Source organism: Peromyscus leucopus, chromosome 1 (assembly GCF_004664715.2).
Source record: "Peromyscus leucopus breed LL Stock chromosome 1, UCI_PerLeu_2.1, whole genome shotgun sequence".
Lineage (NCBI taxonomy): Eukaryota > Metazoa > Chordata > Mammalia > Rodentia > Cricetidae > Peromyscus > Peromyscus leucopus.
The window spans coordinates 46053740-46079639 of NC_051063.1; the positions used below are offsets into that span (position 1 = coordinate 46053740).

The window sequence follows — 25900 nt, forward strand, 5'->3', positions numbered from 1 at the left end:
ACTTTACATGTGACTGTATTTCTGGTATAGAAAATGAACCCTGTTTTGCCCCCTTATAAGCACGACTTACTCCTGTACTCTGTTCCTGTTCCTGTACTCTGGCTGCTGATTTGAGTTGATGGTAACTTTTAGGGTTTGGGTAGGGAGGGTTGTTCATTGTACTCCTGTCCCTCCAAGAGCTAATTATTCATACAAAAGCTTATTGTTGTCTCTAGTGGCATACCTTTAACCCCAGCAGGAGGCAGAGGTAGGCAGATCTCCCAAGTTTGAGGCCATCCTGGTCTACATAGTGAGTTCTAGGACAGCCAGGCAGCATAGTGAGTGAGACCCTGCCTCCCTCCCCTTCTAAAAAGACTTCTGTCTTAGTCAGTCTTCTGTGGCTTGAAGTGATACCATGGCAACAGGAACTCTTGTAAAAGAAAGCATTTAAGGGGGCTGGAGAGATGGCTCAGTGGTTGAGAGCACTGACTGCTCTTTCTGAAGACCTGAGTTCAATTCCCAGCACCCACATGGCAGCTCACAACTGTCTGTAATTCCAATCCCAGGAGACCCGACATCCATGGCAAAACACTTATACACATAAAATTTTTTTTTAAAAAAATAGGTTAAATTAAAAAAAAAGAAAGCATTTAATTGGGGCTTGCATATAGTTTCAGAGGTGTAGTCCATATCATCATGGCAGGACGTAGCTGAGAGTTCTACATCCAGATCCACTGGCAGCAGGAAGAGAAAGACTCTGGGCCTTGTGTGGGCTTTTGAAACCTCAAAGCCTACCCCTAGTGACACACTTCCTCCAACAGGACCATACCTCCTAATCCTTTTCAAATAGTGCCACTCCCTTATGGATAAGCATTCCAATATATGAATGAGCCTATGAGGGCTATTCCCATTCAAACCAGGTGACCCAGGCAATGTGATGTGTGAGATAAATGTTTATATAGATGTGAAATGAACCTAAGAGGAGTATAGAAAATCATGAAATGTTTATCAGTTTTGATTCAGATATTTATGCCTAAAGTTAGACGCAGAAAAAGAGTGGCCCATGCATTGTAGGAAATGTCCCAGGTTAGAGCCCCTCCAAGGTTATAGTGTGAACATTGGTGATCTGAACTCCTGAAATCTGATGGCTCCTCAAGCTTTCAACCAAGATACAGATCTGAAGCCTTTTTGTTTTGTTTCTTGTACTGGAATTAGACTCAGGGCCTTGTACAATGTAGGCACATGTTTAGCCATACCCAGCCCTAAAATGTGGAGCTCTTGGGTGCCTGCAAGATGCTCAAAAAATTTAGGATTTCTAAGCATTTCAGATGTGTTTATAGATAGGGATCTTTAATTGGTGAAATCTCTTCAAATATTATAAAATTTTAAAACTTGAATCTAAAATGCTGTTGATCCTAAACATTTGCAGTGAGAATTATTCATCTGTGTTATAGAATTCTAACTGGGACCAGGAAGTGGCTCAGCAGGTAAAGCCTGGGAATCTTCCGTCCCTGGGGCCACATAGTAGAAGAGAGAGTCCTGCTCTCCCCAGTCAGCCTGGCCTTCACATGCAAATCACACACATACACACAAATGAAGAAATAAATGTCATTACTTTTTGAAAGAGCCTAGGTGGTTGAGAGAGAGAGAGAGAGAGAGAGAGAGAGAGAGAGAGAGAGAGAGAACTGATTCCTGCGGTTTTCTCCATGACCCCCATATCACACTGTACCATTTGTATGCCTCCTCATAAATAAATAAATGCAAAAAAATCAAATAGGTAACATGTGAATTATCATTATATATGATGTACACTGATGAGCCCTTTGTCCAGCCTTAGAAATGGCAATTATGCCAGTTCATTTGGAATACAGCCATTGAACATCCTTGAACAGTGACTGCCCTTCTGACTTGTCTTCCTTTGTTTTGTTGTTTGCTTCTTTTTCCTTGTTTGTTTAGAAGCAGTCTTGCCCTCTAGGGTGTCCACTCTAACTCACTGTATGTAGTTTAAACTGACTTCAAACTTGTAATCTTTCTGCTTCAGCCTTTATAGCACTTTTACATGCCGAACCATCTCCCTGGCCCTCTCACTAGATCCTGAATATATTTCAGTATGATCCTATCATTTAATTTTCTTCATTAACTTTTTTTTTGAGACAAGGTCTTTCTCCATAGGCCTGGCTGTCACGGGTGCACTGTGTTCTCCAGACTGGCCTTGATCTGCTGGCTGCTGCCACACGAGTGCCTGCACCACTACACCTGGCCCAGTGAGAGCCTTGTAAACTTCTGTTGGATCCATTCCAAGTTAACTTATTGGTGGTTTTTCCTTGTTGGTGTATTTTGCAGTATTTTACATTTCCAGCTGCTCTTTTTGGACACAGAATCAAACACTGATTTTTAGTTTTATCTGTGAAATAGGACTTTTGTTTCTTCCTTTCCAGTCTTCCCTATTTATTTCTCTTTATTGTCTTAATGTACTAAGTAAGAATCTTCAATATAATGTTGAATAGAAATAGGGATGGTATAATCCTTGTCTTGTTTCTGATTTCAGAAAAATTTGTTTTTGGCATTTTATCAAGAATGACCTATTGTACGGGCTGGAGAGATGGCTTAGCAGTTGAGAGCAGTCACTGCTCTTCCACAGAACCCAGGTTTGACTTCCAGCACCCACATGGTGACTTCCAACCATCTGTAACTCCAATTCTAGAGATTTGATTCCCCCTTCTGACCTCAGTGGGCACTGCCCACATGTGGTGCATGCCCATACATGCAACATGCAAACAAGACATCCAAACACACACACACACACACACACACTGAAAAGAGCTGGGGTGGTGGCACATGCCTTTATTCCCAGCATGCAGGAAGCAGAGGTAGGCAGATCTCTGTGAGTTTAAGGCTAGCTTGGCTGCATAGTGGGTCCCAGGAAAGCCAGCTATGTGGTTGTCTGAAAAACCAAAAGCCCCAAACCAAGACAAAAACAAAACAAAAATGAATAACTTACTGAATAATTTTAATAAGTGTCTGTTGTCAAATAAAGAAGTCTGCTTTAGGTCCTAACAATTTCTGCTGTATTGAGATGATCATATAATTTTCCTGTAAATGTGTTAAATAACATTTAACATATTAATTTACTGAATAATATTAATAGCTTAATACTTTACTATTCTTGCATTTATTTTATTTTCTTTTTTGAGGTGGTTTTTTTTTGAGACAGGGTTTCTCTGTATAGCTCTGGCTGTCCTGGAACTCACTCTGATGACCAGGCTGGCCTCGAACTTCCAGAGATCTGCCTGCCTCTGCCTCCCGAGTGCTGGGATTAAAGGTGTGCACTACCACTGCCCAACTTATTCTTGCATTTAAACATTAACATTTTATTTATTGTGTGTGTGTGTGTGAGCGCCCGTGCGCACACACGCCTGCATATTCAGACATGTGCCAGAAATCAACATCAGTATATTCCTTCATCCCTGTTACTTTTGGGTGGGGGACTATGCTGAAAAAAAAATATTTAGAATTATTCATGGGACTCAATATAGATGGTCCCAATTTTGCTGGCACCATCAAAGCAGCAGTAGCAGCAGCAGCAGTCAGTATTGACTTGGGCCACATCAGTGTCACAGATTTTCTTGGAAGCCTGTTTTGACGTGGTGTTTGTTGGCATTGATGTACACAATGAACAAAACTGTGTTGTCTTCTATCTTCTTCATGGCTCACTCAGTAATTAGAGGAACTGAGTGATGGCAGAGTGGTCAAACCTGTTTCTCCTGGGGGTGGTATTCCCAGAGTGTTAAGATTACCTCTGGAGTGCCAGCATCTCCCCACTTTTTTTTTTTAGAGAGGGTCTCCTTATGTAGCCTTAGTTGGTCTGGAACTTAACCATGTAGACCCAACTGGTCTCCAACTAAATGATGATAGTGCCACTATGTCCAGCTCTGTCTTATTTTTGAGACAGGGTCTTTTACTGGTTGTGGTGGCACACCATTGTCCCAGCTACTCAAGAGGCCAAGGCAGGCAAATTACTGAAGTCTAGCATTTGGAGAACCTTTTAGGTGCTATAGTGAGAAAACTTGTCTTAAAAAAAAAATTAAGGGGGCTGGAGATATGGCTCAGAGGTTAAGAGCACTGGCTGTTCTTCCAGAGGTCCTGAGTTCAATTCCCAGCAACCACATGGTGGCTCACAGCATCTGTAATGAGATTTGGCGCCCTCTCTTGGCATGCCCGCAGAACACTGTATACCAAATAAATAAATAAATAAATAAATAAATAAATAAATAAATAAATAAAAATTAAGGGTCTGGGGATTGTAGTTCAGTGGTAGAACCCTTGCCTAGCATTTACAAAGCACTGGGTTCAATCCCTAGCATCACACCAAAATTTTAACTTAATTAAATTAAGTAATTATGGTAAAATATACATGGTGTAACTACTGCTTTAGTTGTTTATAAGAATCAGTGTGTGTATGTGTGTGTGTGTGCGCGCGCCCGCGGGCTCACTCGCATGTGTGCTGTGTGCAAGAATGTGTGTGTATAGGTCAACGTTATTAAGCACATTTATGGTGGGTAGTACATCACATTATCTACTTACAGAAATTATCACTCCACACAGAAACTCTTAATTCATCAGGAAGTGGAACTCATTTTCCTCTTCAGCTCCTAGTAATATTTCTGTGTCCTGTTTCTATGAATTGTCTATTCTTAGTATCTTACTGTTTCTGGCTATTTTATGTTTACCTGACACAAACTAGAGTTGAGGAGGGAACCTGAATTGAGAAATTATAAGATCTGGCTGTAAGCAAGCCTGTAGGGCATTTTCTTAATTAGTGATTTGTGGGAGTCTGTCGGAGTCCAGCTCTGACCTGTCGAAGGGTTCTTGGAGGGAGTAGAGAGGAAGGAGGAAACAATAGAGAAAGACAGAAAGAGATGATAAGAAAGACAGAGACACAGGATAGCTTTGGGAGGGCCCTGGGTCAATACCCAGTCCTTGAGTTTTATTCTACTAGCCTTTTTATACACTACCAAGGGGCAAGGAGAAAGACCTCCCCTTTTCAAGATCAAAGCACAATGTACAGCCAAGTGCAGACCTTTCAAAACACCTGGTACCCACGCCCATGGCCAAATCATCCCATTATGCAGCCCTGCTGGGTAAAGCAAGCTCAGATTCTCTGACCTTGAGTAAGGTCTCACTAGGAAGCCTCTGTGGGCCTCTACAGTGATTGATGTGGGAGGACCAGTCCAATGTGGGTTCTGTCACCCCTGAGCTGGTGGTCTTGAGTGCTATAAGAAAGTAGACTAACAAAGCCATGGAGAGAGAAAGCCATTAAGCAGCACTTAACTGCTGCTTCAGTTCATGGATCTGCATTGGTTCTTGCTCACTGCCTTTGATAATGAATTGTAATGGGGAAGTGTAAGGGAAATAACCCTTTCCCCTCTAAGATGTTTTTGGTAGTAGTTTCATCACAGCAATAGAAACCCTAACTAAGACCTTATATAAGTGCAGTTACATAGCACTAGTTCCTTTATTTGTCATTTTATTAGCATGTTTTCAAGGTTTATCTATATTGTAGTAGCATGTATCGAAACTTGTTCCTTCCTGTGGTGGAGTAATATTATGTTGTATGCTGTATTGTCATTCTAGGGAGTCCATAGCAAAATAAAGACTGGATGACTTAAAAAACAAATTAATTTGGCATAGTGTTCAGAGCTACCAATATCTGGTGCCCGAACAGAGACTCATGTGTCTGGTGGGTCAACCTGATAAACACTAGTTGTCACTGCAGTATATTCCCATGGCCTTCTACATGTCTCTTTCTAAATGCTGGAAGTGTCCTTGATGCAGAGAATATTCTGTTTTTTCCTTTTCATAATTTCTCTTTTTAAAGATTTATTATGTGTATGCCTGCACTCCAAAAGAAGGCACTGGATCTCATTACAGATGGTAGTGAGCCACCATGTGGGTGCTGGGTTGAACTCAGGATCTCTGGAAAAGCAGCCTGTGCTCTTAACCTCTGAGCCATCTCTCCAGCTCCCCATTTCATAATGTCTATGTGTTAGTGTTTTCCTTTTGCTCGTGCATTTCCTTTAGCTGTCAATGGCTTCCTGTGTTTTTTTAGAATGGTTAGATTGATGTAACATCTTTCAGTAATAATCATATTGTTTGGGCTTCTTCATAGATGGTTTTTGTCTTGTTTCTCTAGATGTTTTTATAATTGTTGTTGAGAATTAGACATTCTGGGGACTATGTTAAATGTGCTTCTCTCATTTCTTAGCACTTGCTGATTTTTTGTTTGCTGAAGGCTGGCATTTATTTTTACAAGCTACTTTTGCAAAATGTATTATTTTTTTTAAATGTGGCTACAGGTTTCTGTTCTGTTAGTTCTTTGGTCAGGTTTTTCTTACACCTCTGGCTCCAAAATGGGGAATCAAAGGTTCCTGACTTCTTTAGAGTTTGGAAAGACACCCTTGTAATCTGCTGCTGTGGTGAGAACTGAGACTGGGGCTGATGATGTCTGTGCCAGGGCCCAAGGGCACTACCAGACCAACCAAGTGCACAGGGCCATGATTTGAAGGCTGTTTGCCCTGGTACTCACACTCATCGGCCACTCCAGGAACAAAGACTATCCCATTGCCACGAGGAGTGGAAGGGGGTGCTCTAATGGGGCATGGTAATTGGTTTACATATATTTTTCACATTTAAAATATCAGTAGTCTTCTCTATCTGGTTATTAAAAATAGCTGATGAAGTTCTGAATTTCTAAAGTAGTTATTTCTAGTTAATTCTACTTTGGTAGAAGGGGTGACCTAAATTCTCATGCGCTGCGCACTTTGTAACAGTGATATTTTTTGAAGTGCAGATATTTAAATTTGATTAAGATCAGCTTATAATTATTTTTGTTTTATGAATTTTCTTGGTGTCACTTCCAATAATAATTCTTTACATAAACCATTGCAATGGAAGTTTTCTTCTGTTTATTAATGTGAACAGAAGGAGGACTTTCAGAATGAAAAGAACATAATAGGGAAGAGCCTGGCAAAAGTTGTTTGGTGCCAAGACATAGGTGAGTTTGTGGGGATTGGAGAGAGGACTGGCACACTGGTGCTAAAGGGCCTTTGCTGAGGTCAGTTTCCACGTGGAAAGGGCTGAGGAATGCAGGAATGAGGCTGCCAGTTTACTGAGGGGCAACAAAGTCTGGGCATGTGTTCTCCTGGATGCACTGTGTCATATCACTGCCCACTCTGCTGCAGCTGGAAACCCCAGGAAAGCTCCTTCTCAGTCACCATCCTCTAGGTGCTCTCTCCTGAGAAAGCTGAACAATATCATTTTTTTAAAAAAGAAATGCTGAAAAATTTCTATTACCACAGAGCATATATTGAAAAATAAATGTGGAGATATATATATAATACTTTAATCAGCCATTGCAGCAAGTGAGAAGATACCATAGTGGATAAAGCTTGACAACCTGAATTCAATTCCCAGGACCCACAGAATGAATAGCGAAGCAACCCCCACAGGTATCTTGTGACTTCCACTCACAACACACAGTGACACAAGCATGTACACCCTCCTACACACACTAAAAATCAATCAATCATAAATGTAATAACAAGCAAAATTAGTAGACCATGCAACTAATAGACCATGCATTGTGGTTAGAAATTGCTTGTCTCTCCCTCCCTTCATCTACCCCTTGCTTCTTTTTGTTAGATCTTCCATGAGAGACAACTTTCTTCCATGATTATGTGCTGGCCTTTCTGTAAAAGTTTTGTTATGTAGTTGTTTTAGGAAAAGCAATTAATAACTGTGGGACAGCAGTAGATGATATACTTGTATTACAAATATTTAAAAAGTATTACTAAAAATAGTTAAATAGTAATTTTCAAAATATTCTATTACCTGGGACTGGAGAGCTAGCTAGGTAATTAAGAGCTCTTATTATTCTGACAAAGGACCCAGATTCAATTCCCACCACCTATATGGTAGCTCACAACCATCTACATCTCTAATTCTAGGGTTTCTAATGTTGTTCTGACCTCGAGAGGTTCCTGCGTTCATGGTGCACATGTATATATTTAAACATGTAACACATACATACAAAATAGAATGAGTGTTTTTGAAAATATATATATTATGTTACCTAAGCTCTTAAAATCTCAGATTCTTGGCTTTTGTAGTCAAGTATCTGAATCATGAATTTAAAGTGAATATAATTTATGGCTTTCACCTTTCCTTATTGTTTATCTTGTCAGTATTTTTGTTGATAGCTGGGCAGGGTAGCATGTGCCTATAAACCCAGTACTTGGGAGGTGGAGGCAGGTGGAATTCAGTGTCATCATAGGTAGTTGGAGGTCAGCCTGGGCTATTAGATATCCTGCCTGAAAAAAAAAATCTGTATTAATGATTCCACTAATACATCTGTATAAGTCAGATATTCTTAACTGGGTTGTGTTATTCTAAACAATATTTGTACAAGTAATAGGAATAATTTTATTTAAAAGTATCTTGAATTAGCTTTAGAAATTAATACTTTAAAAGTTACTATTTAATAATTCCCTGGTTATGGGAAAACAATTTGTGTAAACTTTCTGTATTTCAGAAACCTTTTCCCAAAAAGGACAAAGGAACTCAAATCAGTTGTCCATAGTGCTCCTGGATGGAAATTATTTGGTAAAGTCCCTCCCAGAGAAAATCTTCAGAAAACATCCAAAATTATTCAGCAGGTAAGTACAGTTTGACTGTGCAGTTCCCCAGAGCTCTTAAAGCATTGCTCATTTGCCAGGTGAGGTGGCGCTTGGCTAGCAGCTCAGCTTATGAGAGCCTAAAGCAGCAGGATCACCCCAAATTTAAGGCTAGGCTAAGCTGCATAGTGAATACAAGGCCAACACAGGCTACATAATGGGGCCTGTCTCAAATGAAGCATTGTTTTCTTGATTAGACGGTTTTAAAAGTTATTTTTTAAAGGATTTATTTTTATCTCATGTATATGAATATTTTGCCTGTATGTATGTAAGTGCACCATGTGTGTGCCTGGTACCCGCAGAGGTTAAAAATAATGAAAAGGCACCAGATCCCCTGGAACTGAAGTTCCAGATGAATGTGAGTTGGGATGGTGCTGGGAAGCAAACTGGGGTCCTCTACAAGAGCAGTAAGCTCTTTTAACCACTAACAGCCCCCGAGCATTATTTTCTTGAAAATTAACCATTTTCATTTTTCTAGATACGAACTTTAGAATTGTAGGTACTTACTGTAGTTGTCTAATTTTTTTTTTTTTTAAAGACAAGCCACAGTGTTTTTGGTTAATATGTTAAGACTGTGGAAATTCTTTAAAGTACTAAGGCATCGATTTACTTTCTAGTTATCCTTGAGTAGCTAAAGGGTGGAGGATGCCAAGCTTAGGCAATCACTCTCACTGCGTACATTGTTTACCAGAGCTTGGTGAGCATTGCTACTGTGAACTGATGAACCCGGGACACAGAAGCTGAGGGACTGTGCCACTGAACTCGAAGCTTCTCTGCTTTCTGCCTGTACTAAAAGGCTGTGCCATTGAGCATTGCCTCATAATTGCTTCCTAGTGGTTTAGGAGCCAAGTTTTTGAATATTTGTACTATCAACCATATGGAATTCCTAAAACTTCCAATCTTATTTGATAAACTGTGCTACTCAGTACTCGATTAGTGAGACTGGAAAGCAGTGAACCTGGGTCAATTTAGACTGTTCTAAAACTTTGAATTGTTGTTTAAAAGGAGCTTTCGATGGTGGTGTACCCCTTTAATCTCAACATTCACACTTGGGAGACAGAAGTAAGCAGATTTCTGTGAATTCAAGGCCAGTCTGATTTACATAGCAAGTTCTAAGCTAGACAGGGCTATGTAGAGAAACCCTGTCTCTAAATAAATAAATAAATAAATTCTGTTTTCTTCTGTCCAGTTTTATTTTTCAGATTTAATATATCAAGCATCTATAAAATAATGTTAAAACTTTAATCATTATTCATATTCTAAGGAATTAATAATGTTTCTTTTGTTTCCCAAGTAATAATTATTTGTTTTTTATATTTCATCCTAGTAGTAGTTTTTAGATCTTTAAGAACACTTGCCTTGGTGTGGTGGCACATGCCTATAGATCTCAGCTCTCTGCAGGCACAGGGAGGAGGGAGGACTTGCAGCAAACTCAAGGGCAACCTAATCAACACAGCAAGTTCATGTAAGCAGGAATGCATGTCAGACTCTGTTTCAGAAACAAACCACAACAAACAAAAATGAAAGCACCATTGTGTTGGAGAATGTAGTTCAGCTGGTAGAGTGCTTGCTAACATGCGTGCACAAGGTCCTGGGTTTGATTCCTCAGCACTGCATAAACTAGGTGTAGTGGTACATGCATGTAAGTCCTTATCTTTATAGGGAGCTTGCAGAAGCCTGGGCTACAAGACCCTGCCTAAAAAAAAAAAAAAAAAAAAGACATTGTAATTAATTTCATTTATAAATGTTAAAGTAGTAAGTAGTTTGTATATCTGCTTTATAGTTCTATGGTTTTCAAAATTTATGCCTACATACTTTGGGATGCAGAAGAAACATGTGATATATATATATATATATATATATATTATATATATATATATATGTTTGTTTTGGTTTTTCAAGACAGAGTTTCTTTGTGTAGCTTTGGAGCCTGACCTTGAACTCACTCTGAAGGCTGGCCTCAAACTCACAGGTATCTGCCTGCCTCTGCCTCCCGAGTGCTGGGATTAAAGGCATACACCACCACCATCCGGCTTGAGTTATTTATATTTTTGAGGCAAACTCAATAGAATCCCACGTTTGTCAGACAGAGTGTAAGCTGTTAAAAAAGAAGTTGTTTTAATATTAAGTGGTACTAAATACTTTTCAATGGCATTATCATTGTCAATGGTTTTTCTGAGATGGGTGTGAGAAAATCCAGATACTATATGAGGATGATAGTTGTAACAAGTCTTTCTCTGTCTCACCAGCTCCCAAATAATGACATGGAGACTTCTTATTAATTATGAAAGCTTGGCCTTGGGCTGGAGAGATGGCTCAGAGGTTAAGAGCACTGGCTGCTCATCCAGAGGACCTGAGTTCAATTCCCAGCACCCACATGGCAGCTCACAACTGTCTGTAACTCAAATTCCAGGGGATCTGAAACTTTCACACCAATGCACATAAGATAAGCTTAAATAAATTATTAAAAAAAAAAAAAAAGCTTGGCCTTTAGCTTAGGCTTGTCTCAACTAGCTCTTTTTTTTTTTTTTTTTTAAGATTTTTTTTTAAATTTACTACATATACAGTGTTCTGTCTGCATTTAGGCCTGCAGGCCAGAAGAGGGCGCCAGATCTCATTACAGATGGTTATCATGTGGTTGTTGAGAATTGAACTCAGGACCTCCAGAAGAGCAGCCAATGCTCTTAACCTCTGAGCCATCTCTCCAGCCCTCAACTAGCTCTTATAACTTATTTTGTTTGTTTGTTTGTGTTTTTTTTTAAATAGGCATAACATCTTTAAGATTTATTTATTTATTTATTTATTTATTTATTTATTTATTTATTTATGATGTATACAGTGTTATGCCTGGATGTATTCCTGAATGCCATAAGAGGGCATCAGATCTTATAACCTAAGAAATGACAGAGACATCTGGCTGCCTAGACAGTCATCCAAGGTTCCTCTGCAATGTTGGGGCATCCATCTTTGGTCTATGGGCCTAGAATATCTGACAGACATTTCTGTGAAGCTGGAATTTTGAAGGATTGACCCACCTTGTCTTGGCGAAGTTCAGCAGTTGCCTTGTTTTGTGTCGTGCTTGTCCAGTTTAAACAGCATACTGTCAGTAGTTGAGGCAAGGACAGCCCCTTGCTCAAATGGCCAGCCTTGCCACATTGAAAGCAAACTCCATGTGGAGGTTCTTCAATGCTCATCATCCTCTCTTGAAGTAAATTGATGCTGATAGGAGCAGACGTGTCTCACTGTCTCTATGTTATTAGAAGGTCTCTGAAGTGTTTGAAGACCATCTGTCTATTTAAAATAGATCTCTATTCGACCTAGAAAACATACCTAACATGACTACAAGTTTGATTGTTACAGATGCCTATTAACCTGTATTTCTGTATTATCCTAAATAGCTTTAAAGGACAAGAATGTTTCATTAAATTTTCAAATGAGCTGCATAGGCACAATACTTTAAATGAGAGTAGAAACACATATACAATATAACAAAATAACCTTAAATTAGTATCAATATACAAAAATATCCTAAACAAGAATAGAAGTAGTATTTTCTAATGAAAATAACCTTAACTTTATATCAATATATAAAAATCCATACCAATGTAAAATATTTGAGATTAGTAGTTGGTTTTCAGTTTAAAGTAGATTCAATAGTCTACCCTTTTATGCTATCCTTTCCATATACCCACCCTTTTTTTTTCAAAAATAGATTCTTAAATCCAACCTCCCTTGTTTGTTCCCTCCCTTACTATGACCAGTAAGAGCTTGCAAACAACCCCCCTAAATAATGACAAACATTTATAAACCACCAAATGACCCAAAACCACCTACCCCACCTTTTAGGAATTTGGCATTGTATTCTTAAAATTTCTTCCTGTTGTCTGGAGGCAACAGCATCTTTAGGGGACCCTGAGAAAATTGAGATAATGGTCAAGTCCTGGGAAAACTAGCTGTAACATTGTTTGTCCAGTCTGTGTGTAAGAGGAAAGTGTAGGGCTGATCTGAAGTCCTGGCTGGAGTAGTCTGTGAGGCTGGACCATCTCAGCTAGTAGCTTTGAGATTGTTCTGCATGCAGAATTTTGAGGAAACTGCAACAGAGGTATTTTGAGGCTGGGTCACCTGGGCTACTTGTTTCCTTTGGTGTCTGGTCCTTTATTTCTAAAAACACATGAATGTTTAAAGGTAACATCTGTATCTGCATTTACACAAGTATGGAATGTGTGGTGTGCACAAATCAGCTAAAGATGATTTTTTTGTTCTGTGTTTGAGCAGGTAAAAGGCATCTGTCAACTTTGTAAGTCCACTTGGACTGCATAACCAAACTGTAATACAAATCTCTATCCATGCCATATGAGAAGATATAATAATAATAAGTAATAATATAGTAATAATAAGTCATGAGGACTCTGTGGCCAACAAGATTTACCATGCCTCATCCAGTCTCATAGCTGTTCTCATGTTGAGGGACTAGCATATGTGTTACCTGTCCTGTAGTCTTTCTTGGTCTTTACCTTCATGTCTGTAGCTAAGATCCTCAGGAGGTCTCCCCCTATCAAAGCTGATCTTTTTAATTTTGAAGAGAACCATAACTTTTTGTTTCCTGTGGAAACAAAGGCATAATCTCTCCGCAACACAACATATTTTCTAACTTCCATTTTGAAGTTAAGACATTCTTAAAATATATAGGTTGGTTTAATTTAGCAGTTCCCATAATCCAGTGTCTCTAAGCAGCTATTGTTTTTTGCTCATTAACATTTAAAAACTTCAAAGTCAACAAAGTGTCATACAGGATCCAGATACCCTGTGTATTTCCCATCTTTACATTTTTTAATATTATTTTATCCTTTCTTTGAAAGCTTTACTTTATTATTTTTAAACTATTTTTTATGACTGTCTATACCCATTTCCTTTTCTTTCTTTAGCACATTTTTAAACATACTCTACCTGTTCTGAGGTTTTCTCCATCTGGACCTGACTTTCTTCAGTCTATGGTGTTCTCTGACTGATAGACAAACTTTAAATGACCACAGGGCTCTGGTGGCTGGCTCCATCTAACCGTCCCAGCTGCACCAAACCATCTTAGCTCTGGGAAGGTGCTGTGTCTGCACTCTGGCAGATGTTTCTGTCTAGTTGCCTGCTCCAGCGTAGTGCATCAGTTGCTCATATCAGGGCCTCTTAAATGAGCCACGCCTCTGTATGCTGTGATCAGTGAGCTCTGTGTGTATGATATGAGTTGGACACCAAATGTAACAAGTCTTTCTTTGTCCCGCTAGCTCCCAAATAATGACATGGAGACTTCTTATTAATTATGAAAGCTTGGCCTATAGCTTAAGCTTGTTTCAATTAGCTTTTATAACTTAAATTAACCCATATTTTTAAATCTATGTTAAAAAGAAAAAAGTGGTTAAATCTTTGTTCTGCCACATGGTGTTACCTCTCTTCCATCTTGCACCTCCTGTTTCCTCTCTGTGTCTGTCTTTCTTTTCCCAGAGATTTCTCTGTCTCCAGAAGACCTGCCTATACCTTCTACCTAGCTATTGGCCATTCAGCTTTTTATTAAACCAGTCACGGTAATATATCTTCACACAGTATGCAAATATCTCACAACAGATAGTGTCTAATCTTAAAACAAGATTTGAGGAGTTTGTGTAGCATGAAGAAGACGTTTGTCCAATTGTGGTATATTACCTAAAAATAATATCTGGAGGCTGGAGAGATGGCTAAGCAGTTAAAAATGTGTACCACTCTTGCAGAGGACCTGAGTTTAGTTCCCAACACTTATATTAGGTAGCTCATAACCATCTGTAACTTCATTTCCAGGAACTCTGACACTGTCTTCTAGATTCTATGGATTCATGTGCATCGCCCCCTTCCCCTAATTCAATGTCAAAAGCAGTGGGGGCTGGAGAGATGCCTCAGTAGTTAAGAAATATCTTACTATTCTAGAGGACCCAAGTTTGATTCCTAGGACCTGCCTGTGACTTCAGCTCCAGGGAATCTTAACTCTTGTTTCTGAGGGCACCCCTACACATATGGTATACATAGATACATACACATGATTAAAATGAAAATAAATTAAGAAGTAAATTAAAAGTAAAACAAAATCAGCATAATAGTAACTGCCTGTAACTCTAGTTTGGGATTTTAGGATGCCTTGCAGGAAAATTTTGAGTTTTAAGCCAACTGAGGCTGCCTTAAGGGGAAAAAAAAGGAAAATAACCTTTTCTTTCATTGTGTGTGTGTGCGCGCGTGTGTGTGCACGTGCGTTTTAAAGAAAAAGTCTCACTGTATATCCCTGGATAGCCTAGAACTCACCTTTTAGATGAGACTGGACTCAAGTTTACAGAGATCCTCTTGTCTTTGTTACCTGGGTGCTGGGATTAAAGGCGTGCACCACCACACCCAGCGTCATGTGTATTATTTTTTAATGCTTTCTTAGAATTAAGATATTCTTGCCAGGTGATAGTGGTGCATGCCTTTAATCCCAGCACTTGTGAGGCAGAGGCAGGCAGATCTCTGTGAGTTTGAGGACAGCCTGGTCTATAAATCGAGTTCCAGGACAGCCAGGACTGTTACACAGAGAAACCCTGTCTTGAAAAACAAAACAAAACACATTCTTTTAAAATTATTTATTTTATGTGTATGGGTGTTTTGTCTACATGTATGTCTGTATGCATCATGTGTGTGCCTGGTACTTACAGAGGTCAAAAGAGGATGTCAGATCCCCTGGGACTGGAGTTATAGATGTGAGTCCTCTGGAATAATAGCAAATATTCTTAACCACTGAGCCATCTTTCTAGCCTCTTTTAAGATATTCTTAAACTCTTCTGATGTTGTTTTGAGATGCTGTATTGAAGCCCAGGTGGACCAGGAGCTGGCTGATGTGGAAGGTGACTCTGAACTCATTTCATCTGGTTCCATCCCCATAGTGGCTAACAGTTAGACACCTGTGTGCCACCACCCTGGTTTATTAGACAGTACTGGGGACTGGTCCTAGGGCCTCTGTTATGCTAGGTAGGCACCCTGCCAATTGAGCTATATTGCCAGCAATCTATTAAGATATGCTTACTGAATTCTTCAAACATGGCTATTTGTTAAGTGGAATCACTTTGTATTTCATTTAGTTTAGAGTATGCCGTATGAAAATTACTATGACACTGAGAACATTGCTAACCTAAAAAGGCTCAGAACCTCTTTATCATAAAGTTTAGCATGTACTGAGGAATTAACTTTTGCCTAGCTGAATGTGGTGGCTCACAGCTGCATTTTTATAACTCAGGAGCCTGAGATAAGTAGGTTGCTGTTTTGTGATTAGTTGGAGTCTAGCCTGGGCTTTAAGCAGGAGGGCTACAAAAAGAAGCCGTTGGAAAAAACCTACCAACCAATCAAAACTTTTGTTTATAGTTTTTCTAGATCAAATTTTCCCTCAAGAAGCCAAACAGTGGTCTAGCTACTGAAGACTTGTTAAAGTATTCAGTTTTTTTTCTTTTTTACATTTTTCACGAATGGTGTGCATGTGTATTCACTTGAATACCACATTTTATGTGGGGAGGCCAGAAGACTGTTCGGGGAGTCCATTCTCTCTGCTTGTGGGTCCTGGAGACTGCACTCAGGTTATCAGCTGGACTGTAGTGCCTTTGCCTCCCATGGTCCTCCTCCTGTGGGCCCCTCCCTATTTGCTTACCTCACTCTCCTGTCCTCTTTCTGAACTGTCTTTTATTCAAGGTTGGCGTGGCTTTCTCTTTATAGTAATGTACACTTACAACTTTATTTGTCTGTACTAATTTGAAACACTTCTCCTTAGCTTTGATGTTTGAATTTTGTAAAGCATTAAAAATAGAAAACTGAGCCAGGCAGCAGAGGCAGGCAGATCTCAAGGCAGAGTTCAAGGCCAGCCTGGTCTACAGAGCAAATTCTAGGATAGCCAGGGCTACACAGAGAAACCCTGTCTCAAAAAAAAAAAAAAAAAAAAGAGTATAGAAAACTGTATTTGAGACCCTTTACCATGTATTAATTTCTAATGAATTTTTATACTTTTTAATTTTTATAAAGTATATTTATAAAAATATAAATATACTTTATATTTTTATAGTCTGAAATGGAAAAATAAACAAAAAAGAGGGTATTAACAGTACAGACATGGGAAAGTTGATACTGCATCAGCTATTAAGACTGTATGAATTATAGTTAGTGACTCAGCTATAATGTATGTATAATGCTGAAAATGTGTTAAAGTCAAAATAAATTCCTGCTCCATGTGGTGATGTGCTTCCATAGTTCCAGACCTTAGGAAGTGGAGGTAGGAAACAGGAGTTCATGGTCATCTTTGGCTACATAATGAGTTTGAGGTCACCCTGAGATACAGACAACGCTTTTCAAAACATACATATATAAGCAAATACCTTTGAACATTCTAGAGAAGTCTCACTTGCCTTTGACTGGCTAAGCAGTGAGATACTGGCCAAACACAGTTGAGGGTGCAGCTGCACCCAACTTCTTACGTGGTGCTAGCCATTCAGACTTAGGTCCTCACTCTTGGGGAGCGAGTGCTTGTAACTGCCGAGCCATCTCTCCAGCCCCCTTGGGTAATTTTTTTAATGAAAATTTTATGTGCGGACGTTGTGGCCTACATCTGGGAGGCAGATGCAGGTGATTTCTGAGTTTGAAGCCAACCTGGCCTACAAAGTGCATTCCAGGGCGGCCAGGGCTGTTTCATAGAGAAACTCTGTCTCAAAAACCCCAAATTAATTAACTAATAAATAAAATAAAATAAAATTTGGTGTGTGGGTGTTTTGCCTGGTGCCCACAGAGACCAGATGGTTGTAAATTCCCATGTAGGTGCTAAGAACCTAACTCAGGTCCTCTGGAGAGCAGCCAGTACTCTTAACTGAGCTCTCTCTCCAGCCCTTGTAATAAATATTTTTTAAAGCAAATATTCCAAAATGAGTTGCCCTATTCTTAAGTATGAGTATAATGTTTATGGGCCATAATTCCTTCTTTTGTTTTTAATGGAAAGGTACTTGTCAGATTATACACTAAGCAACTAAACATGAATTTAAGGTTTGATTTATAATTTTTTCCTGTAATTACCAGTGATATAATTAACACAATTATATTTTTTTTATGAAATATAAGACATTATAGGATGATACTTTCCCCTATCACCTTTTTTTTTTTTTTTTTTTGGTTTTTTGAGACAGAGTTTCTCTGTGTAGTTTTGGTGCCTGTCCTGGATCTTGCTCTGTAGACCAGGCTGGCCTTGAACTCACAGAGATCTGCCTGCCTCTGCCTCCCAAATGCTGGGATTAAAGGCTTGAGCCACTGCTGCTGGCCCCTATCACCTTTTTAAGTCTTTTAAGTTTCTTCCTTTTGGCCAGTGAGATGGTGATGTAGAGGTGTAGCTGTTGCCTCTAAGCCTGATGACATGAGTTATATTTGCAGGACCCACATGGTAGAAAGAGAGAACTGATCTTGAAAGTTGTCCTCTGACCTCTACACATACATACTTATACACACAAATAAAAAAGTGTAATAAATTTAAATTTATTTTTTATTTTTGCATATGAGTATTTATATATATTAGATCTCTTTTTCTGTAACTTATTTCAAGAAAGCCTGACCATATATAATGAGCTTATGTTTTATGTGTTTGAAATTTAACCATTATGTTTTATGTATTTTTCATAGATACATGAAGTTTCTAAGTGAAAGTTGGTTAAATATTTTTAAAATATTTTATTCATATAGTAAATTATATTAAGAATCTGGTCAATTTTAGTGTTATCCATGTTAGCAGTAAGGAAACATAAAAGTGCCTAGTGGTAGGGCGCTTGCCTGTCATGCACATGGGCCTCGGTTTCCTTCCACTAGCAGCAAAGGAAAACAAAGCTAGCATAAAGCATGTTCTAGTCTAATAGCAAAGTCACACGGAGGGAGATTGGGCCTCTAACTTAATGATCAAGCTCTGAGCCTCAAGAATATTGATAGTATTGTTTGTTGAGGATGATCACATGTGTTCTCTTGCAGGTGTGAAATTCCTGCTTGTGGCCTTTTGAACTATTGGTGAGCCATATTAAAAGTTGAATGTCTAGTATTTCAATTATATTTTCATTCATTTGACCTGGATTTCTGACTTTTCTAAGTTAATAGATAAAGTTAGAATATAGTTAGTCTCTGACCTCCAAACTGCAAGTGGGAATGATTTTAAATGAGCATGTTGTGAGTAATTGTAATGTAGTTGGATCCTAGATTAACTATACCCTTTTCAATCTTTATTTCAATCTGAAATTTCTTTTCAGTAGAAAATGTGTGTGTGTGTGTGTGTGTGTGTGTGTGTGTGATTGTTTCTGTGTTGTCATTTGTGTGAAAATGAGACTTTTGTACTTGGAGGGTAGCCCAGGTTTTCCATCAATACTTGTGCCATTCTCTGAATGAAGTTTGAATTGAGTAATTAAATCACTTTAACAGAACTTGAGTAGCAAGAAAAAAAAATGTTTCAAAATACTGATTTCTGGGCTGAGATATAGTTCAGTCAGTAAGAACATTTGCCTGGCATGCACTAAGCCCTGCACAGCATAAACCAGGTGTGGTGGTGCACGCCTGTCATCCTGCACTCACAGTGGGGAGAGTGAAGGGATGGGACAGGAGCAGCTCCATCGTGAATTCCAGGCCAGCGTGGCCAACGGGAGACCCTGTCTTCACAAAAAGGTTGCCCAGCTTAGTTAAGTCTTTGTGTTTTAACAAGTCTTTGTGATTTGTGAGCAAGTTCTTGGACTTTAATTTTGTTTAAATATAGATAACCTTGGCATAAGATTTGACTAAATACTGGAAAAATAATGTTCTTTAGCACTCTTAAGTTGTCCAGGGGCTGCTGGGCTGTGTTGAGAGTTTATTCCTGCAAAGTCCTTAAACTTATTAAAATGTAAATGTTTTTCTTTCTCTTTTGTCACTTGAAAGGGTAGTGAATAACTTCCTTTATGTGTTTTATACTCATAATTGATAAAACTATTATGTCTTTCTATTTATGGATGTATAGATTTCATTAAAGTTTATGTGGCTTGAATATTGGGAGAAGAATTCAAAACAGTTCTGGTCTTATACTTGTTAGATGGGGAATATTAACCTTAACAGGAAAGAAGAGTGAGTGAGTGAGAGAGAGAGAGAGAGAGAGAGAGAGAGAGAGAGAGAGAGAGAGAGAGAGAGAGAACTAACAAATTAAATAGGCTAAGAGAATTTGAATGTCAGTCTTTTCCCATGATCAGAAAAGGGTCTTGGAAATAAGTTACAGTTTAAAAATACTCTGCTATTTTTATAGCATTAGTAGTTTGAATATTAAAGTTATGTTCAAAGTTTGATTCTGTAGTTATCTGAGACCTATTATATTAGGCTTGACTTAAGATCAGACTTAACAAAATTTCACCAACACTGCCAGGTGACGTTCACTGTAAGGTACTGATTGCTATATATGAGACAGTGATGAAGAACATTTTAATTAAGCTTTAACTTAAGTATGGGTTTTTTTTTTCTCTCTTAATTTATAGGTTATAGAATAAAACTTGGGATCAGCAAAGACATTGTAATTTACCAAATCCTTCTCACTTGGAAATTTCCCTAACTTGGATCAAGCTGTATTACAGTCCATTTGTCCTGGACAGACATAGCCTTGAGATGGTAGAGATGTTCACGTGGAGAGTTTCTTTGTTTCTGAATGTTGTTCTGGTGCTCTCTCATTTGCTCCTAGTGTGGAAAGAGGATTTCCTTACTCCTTCCAGAGGAGTGTTCTTACAGTCTGAACCTCAAAGTCCAGTCTGTGCATGGATATGAGTATATTAGGCTAGTTTGTCCTTCTACAAGAGAGCCCTACTATGCTATTCTTTGTTCTTCTCAGATTCAGTCTTTCATTTTATTTTAAAAAATTAACCTTTATTTTATATGTCTTGCCTGCATGTATGTGTGTGAACCATGTATCTACAGTTCTTGTGGAGGCTAGACTAGGGCATCACATCCTGAGACTGGAGTTGTAAATGGTTGTGAGCTACCATGCAGGTACTTGGAATTGAAATTGGATCTTCTGCAAGAGCAATCAGTACTCTTAACCACTAAGGAATCTTTCTAGCCCTCACAGTTTTCTTTCTTTCTTTCTTTCTTTCTTTCTTTCTTTTTTTTTTTTTTTTTTTTTTTTTTTTTTTTTCTTTCTTTCTCTTCTCTTCCTTCTCTCTTCTCTCTCTCTCTCTCTCTCTCTCTCTCTCTCTCTTCTCTCCTTCCTTCCTTCCTTCCTTCCTTCCTTCCTTCCTCCCTCCTTCCTTCCTTCCTCCCTCCTTCCTTCCTTCATTCCTTTCTAGTTTTTTGAGACAGGGTTTCTCTGTGTCGTTTTGGTGGCTCTCCTGGAACTCACTCTGTAGACCAGGCTGGCCTAGAACTCACAGAGATCCGCCTGCCTCTGCCTCCTGAATGCTGGGATTAAAGGAGTGCACCACCACTGCCTGGCCACAGTTTATTTCTAAAAAGATGCTAATGCAAGACTTCACTTGTATTTTTTTCTGTGATAGATCTTTTCAGCTATAGAACTCAAGGCATCCTGTGGTAGAATATCTAGTGCCAGCAACTGAAAGTGTGGCATTAGCAAACTCTAGTTTTTTTTTTCTCAGGCAGAGCTAGAAGCACAGATGTCTTGACCTGATCCTAGATTCTTCCTTAAGATCATCTTGCTTTCACTTCAGTGAATGCATAATTTGCTTGACAAACATTGACTGGTATAATATACATGATTTAGGTTCTTGGTATAGAAATAAATATATTGAATGATATATGCTCTAGTAGAATTGTGTTTAGCATATGAGAATACAATTGAGTAATTTTTCCATAGATATGATATGTGAATTGTGTACTATAATGAACTAGTTAGAACCAACCAGGTAGACAAGATAAAGAAAACCGTTTTAGATACAGGAAGTTGAATGAACAAATGGGAATGAACAAGCTGTGTGTGGTTAATTGGCTGGTATGTGAGGTCTTGCCCATATGAATCAACATATCAGGAGCAAAAGTTTATTTTGGTCCACGGTCAGCTGTCTCCATTTCTGGCATGTGGTAAGACAGACACTGTGGTGGGGAACCCATGATCAGAGTTGCTTGCGAGGCTCAGTGGGTAGAGGCATGCCTGATCAGTGTGCGTTTGATTCCCACACTCACATGGTGGAAGGAGAGAACTGATGTAAGTTGTCCTGTAACCTTCACGGGCAGTGTGGCATACATGTGCACTTGTGCATATACACACACACATAAACAATAAATAAAATGCTATAAAAATGAAAGAGAGTTGTGAGTTGAAAGACTAGAAATTTTTAAGAAAGGAAAGTTGCTCACTTCACAGCAGATGTGAAGATCCCCAATATTTGCTTCTTCAAGGGCATGACCCCAGTAGCCTAACATCCCTACTACCCCCACCTCCTACAGGTTGTACCGCCTTACATTGTGCAACAAACTGATGACTAAGACTTTTACATGTGAGCCTTTAAGGGACGTTTAAAATCCAAATCATAACAGCTGTCATATCAGAGATGTAAAGATGGTGAAGCATCCTTAGCTATAAGGTTAGAAAATTAGATTTTATCAAAAATACCTTTATGTAAGATACTGAAATAGCAAAATCATATTTATTAGAAAAATAATTCTGGAAGTAGCATAGAAACTAAAACAGTACATTTATAGGTATGAAAATGAAGTTATATTGGGTTAGCCTGTCATTCTGCTTCTCAAACACAGTGAGAATGTGTTAAGAATACAAATCTTGGGCCTGTTGATGTGGCTCAGTGGTTAAAAGCACTGGCTGCTCTTCAGAGGACCCAGTTTAGATTCCCAACACTCAAATGGTGACTCATAACCATCTGTAACTCCAGTTCCAGGGAACCCTATGCCCTCTTCTGGCCTCTATTATAGGCATTGCATGCATATAGTGACAGACATAAATGCAGGCAAAACAACAATATACATTAAATTTAAAAAACACAAATTTTGCCTGACATGGTGGCACATGCTTTTAAAATCCCAGCACTCAGGAGGCAGAAGTAAGCAGATCTCTGTGAGTTCAAGGCCAGCCTGGTCTACATAGTGAGACTCTACATAGTGAGTTCCAGGCCAACTAGGGCTACATAGAAAGAACTCGTCAAAAAATGAGAGAAGTTGGGAGATGGAGGGGTAGGGAGGGAGGGAGGATAAACAGCTTTTGGTAGCACCATACATTAAGGTTTTTGTTTTTTTTTTTTTGAGGCAGGCTCTCACTGTGCTTTGCCTGGAACCTCACAGAGATCTGCCTTTACCTCCAAGTACTGGGATTGTAAGCATGCACCACCATGCCCAGCTGCTGTGTTACTTTTAAAAGTTACATTGTGTGTGTACACAGATGTGCCATGGCATACATGTTGAGGTCAGAGGACCACTTGGTAAAGTCAGTCCCCTCCTTCCATCATGTGAGTCTCCATCTCTGTAGTTCTGCGTATCACTTTTTACAGTTTGTAATTCACTGCTGAAATTCCAAGTTGATTGTTATCTCCTTAAATACAGTAACTTCATATTTTGCATTATTATGATTCTATAGAGAGAAATACTTTGAGTTGGAAAATGTGTAATAATCATGTATCTTGGTTAGGATTTTTATTGCTGTCAAGAGACATCATGATCACAACTTTTGTTTTTTTTTTTGTTTTTGTTTATTTTTGTATTTTGAGACAGGGTTTCTCTATGTAGCTTTGCACCTTTCCTGGAACTTTACTCTGTAGCCCAGGCTGGCCTCAAACTCACAGAGATCCACCTGCCTCTGCTTCCCAAGTGCTGGGATTAAAGGCGTGTGTCACCACTGCCTGGCCACAACTTTTATAAAGGAAAACATTTAACTGAGGTGGCGGTTTACAGTTTCAGAGGTTCAGTCCATTATCATGGCAGGGAGCATGGTAGCATGCAGACAGATGTGGTGCTGGAGAAGTAGCTGAGAGTGCTAACATCTGGAAGGCAATAGGAAGTCAACTGAGACACTGGACAGTATCCTGAGGATAGGAAACCTCAAAGCCCACCCCCACAGTGACACATTTCTTCTAACAAGACCATAGCCACTCCAACAAAGCTGCACCTCCTAATAGTGCCCTCTATGATTTTATGGGGGCCAATTGCATTTAAACTACCACATCATAAAAAAAGAATTCTAGGCTAAGTACTAGTGAATGAAATCTCAACCACCTTAAGCACAGTTAATTTTCTTCATATAAATGATCAGTTATCAAAAGTGTGTGTGTGTGTGTGTGTGTGTGTGTGTGTGTGTGTGTGTGTGTGTGTGTGTACGTGCTTGCAGAGGCCAGAAGAGGTTGTCAGAATCCCCTGGAGCTGGAGTTATAGATGGTTGTGAGCTGTTCACATAGGTGCTGGCATCTGAGCTCTGATACTCTATTAGAGCAGCAAGTGCTCTTAACTGTTGAACAGTTTCTCCAGACTCAGGCTGCTTTAAAAAAACAAAAATAAAAGTATGAATTATACAGGCTATACGTGAATAAACTTATTACTGATTTTTGGTCAGTTTCTAGGAATGGATTTCATAAAATTGAAAACATTTCTTTGAAAATGCTTAAGCTGGGCAGTGGTAGTGCATGCCTTTAATCCCAGCACTCAGGAGGCAGAGGCAGGTGGATCTCTGAGTTCAAGGCCAGCCTGGGCTACAGAGTGAGTTCTAAAACAGCCAGGAATACACAGAGAAACCTTGTCTTGAGAAACTAGAAAACAAACTAACAAAACAGAATCCAAAAACTCATGATGAGGTCTTGAGATCATAGGCCCTGGTTGGGGTGGGGGTAGGGGTACCAAATACAGTTGTTTAGCTAAACTGATATAAGTGTGTCATATATAAGAGTTTTTAATCATAATTATATCCACGTGAAATACTTTATTGTTTGTATTCATACTTCTACTTTAAGCACCAACATATTGCTTATGCTTATTATAATCAAGCTGACTTCTGAATATATGTGCATATAAACATAGAAAAACCCTGTCTTGAAAAACAAAAAAACTCAAATGGAGAAATTTAGATGGGTCTACAAAGAATATATTAACATTGTATCTTTTAATAGCATTATCAGATTTAATGAAATAGAGAAGTATTATAAAAACAGTTTTTTGCTGGGTGGCAGTAGCACATGCCTTTAATCCCAGCACTTGGGAAGCAGAGCCAGGCGGATCTCTGTGAGTTTGAGGCCAGCCTGATCTACAGAGTGAGATCCAGGACAGGCACCAAAACTACACAGAGAAACCCTGTCTCAAAACAAACAAACAAAAAACAAAACAAAACCAGTTTCTTAATTTAGTAGAGTATATTGTATTGTATGCTGTAATTTTGGATATGATATATTGGTAACTTGTTAAAAATGAGAGTGAGGAGGTGTACTTATAAGCTCAGACTCTGTTCTCTTGCAGTGTCTGTATCTGTACTAGTTAGAGAGTCACAGAGGCCTGAGATCTAATAGACCATTTGATTAGAATCCCAGTGTCACCCTTAGAGAGTTCTTCTGAGCATTGCAGTTGGGTAGTCTGTCTGCTGTCTCAACATTTCCATCACTCATCTAAGGTACAGGAAGTAAGTTTTTCTGCTCGTAGATGACTTGACTCGGCACCTAGGTCGATGGTACGCTGAGGGCAGTGTAACAAAGGGTCAAAGACCACCCCAGTTCATCTAGAGCATTTCTGTCACTCTTTCTCCTGACACGGTGTGGTACTTTTATATAATACAAATTCATAATTTAGGCTACCCAGGAAATAAAAAAGAAATTTATTTATTTTCTTGATACTTTATATCCCTTATAGCATAATGCCCTTAATAGTATAGGTTTAATAATACATGCCGAAAATTAGAAAAATCTGTACATAAATTATATCCTTATTTGCTCTAGGAATATGAAGCACGAACTGGGAGGACCTGTAAAGTACCACCTCAGTCTTCAAGACGTAAGAATTTTGAGTTTGAGCCACTTTCTACCACTGCCCTGATTCTTGAGGACCGACCATCGTAAGTATTTAGTGATCATTAGGTTCATTATTTATATTTAAACTTAGGTTTAATTGTTCTCACTGTTTTATTTAAAATAGAACTTAAATGCAGAAGGGGATTTATTTGTTTTGTTTTGAGATGGGATCTCATTAAGCCC

At 38.9% G+C, this 25900-nt stretch overlaps 1 protein-coding gene across 4 annotated transcripts in view; it reads left to right on the top strand.

The window, feature by feature from the left end:
• Positions 1 to 25900, top strand: part of Tbc1d12 (TBC1 domain family member 12) — an 84431-nt gene that overhangs the window by 18887 nt on the left and 39644 nt on the right. For 2 of the 4 annotated variants that reach the window (XM_028882913.2, XM_028882914.2), the window contains exons 2-3: positions 8570 to 8693; positions 25646 to 25761. In XM_028882913.2, coding sequence (XP_028738746.1) covers positions 8570 to 8693; positions 25646 to 25761 — 240 coding nt within the window. Of the gene's footprint in view, positions 1 to 8569; positions 8694 to 18746; positions 18777 to 25645; positions 25762 to 25900 lie in introns of those variants that run through there. The other 2 variants (XM_028882916.2, XM_028882915.2) reach the window with 2 other exon arrangements.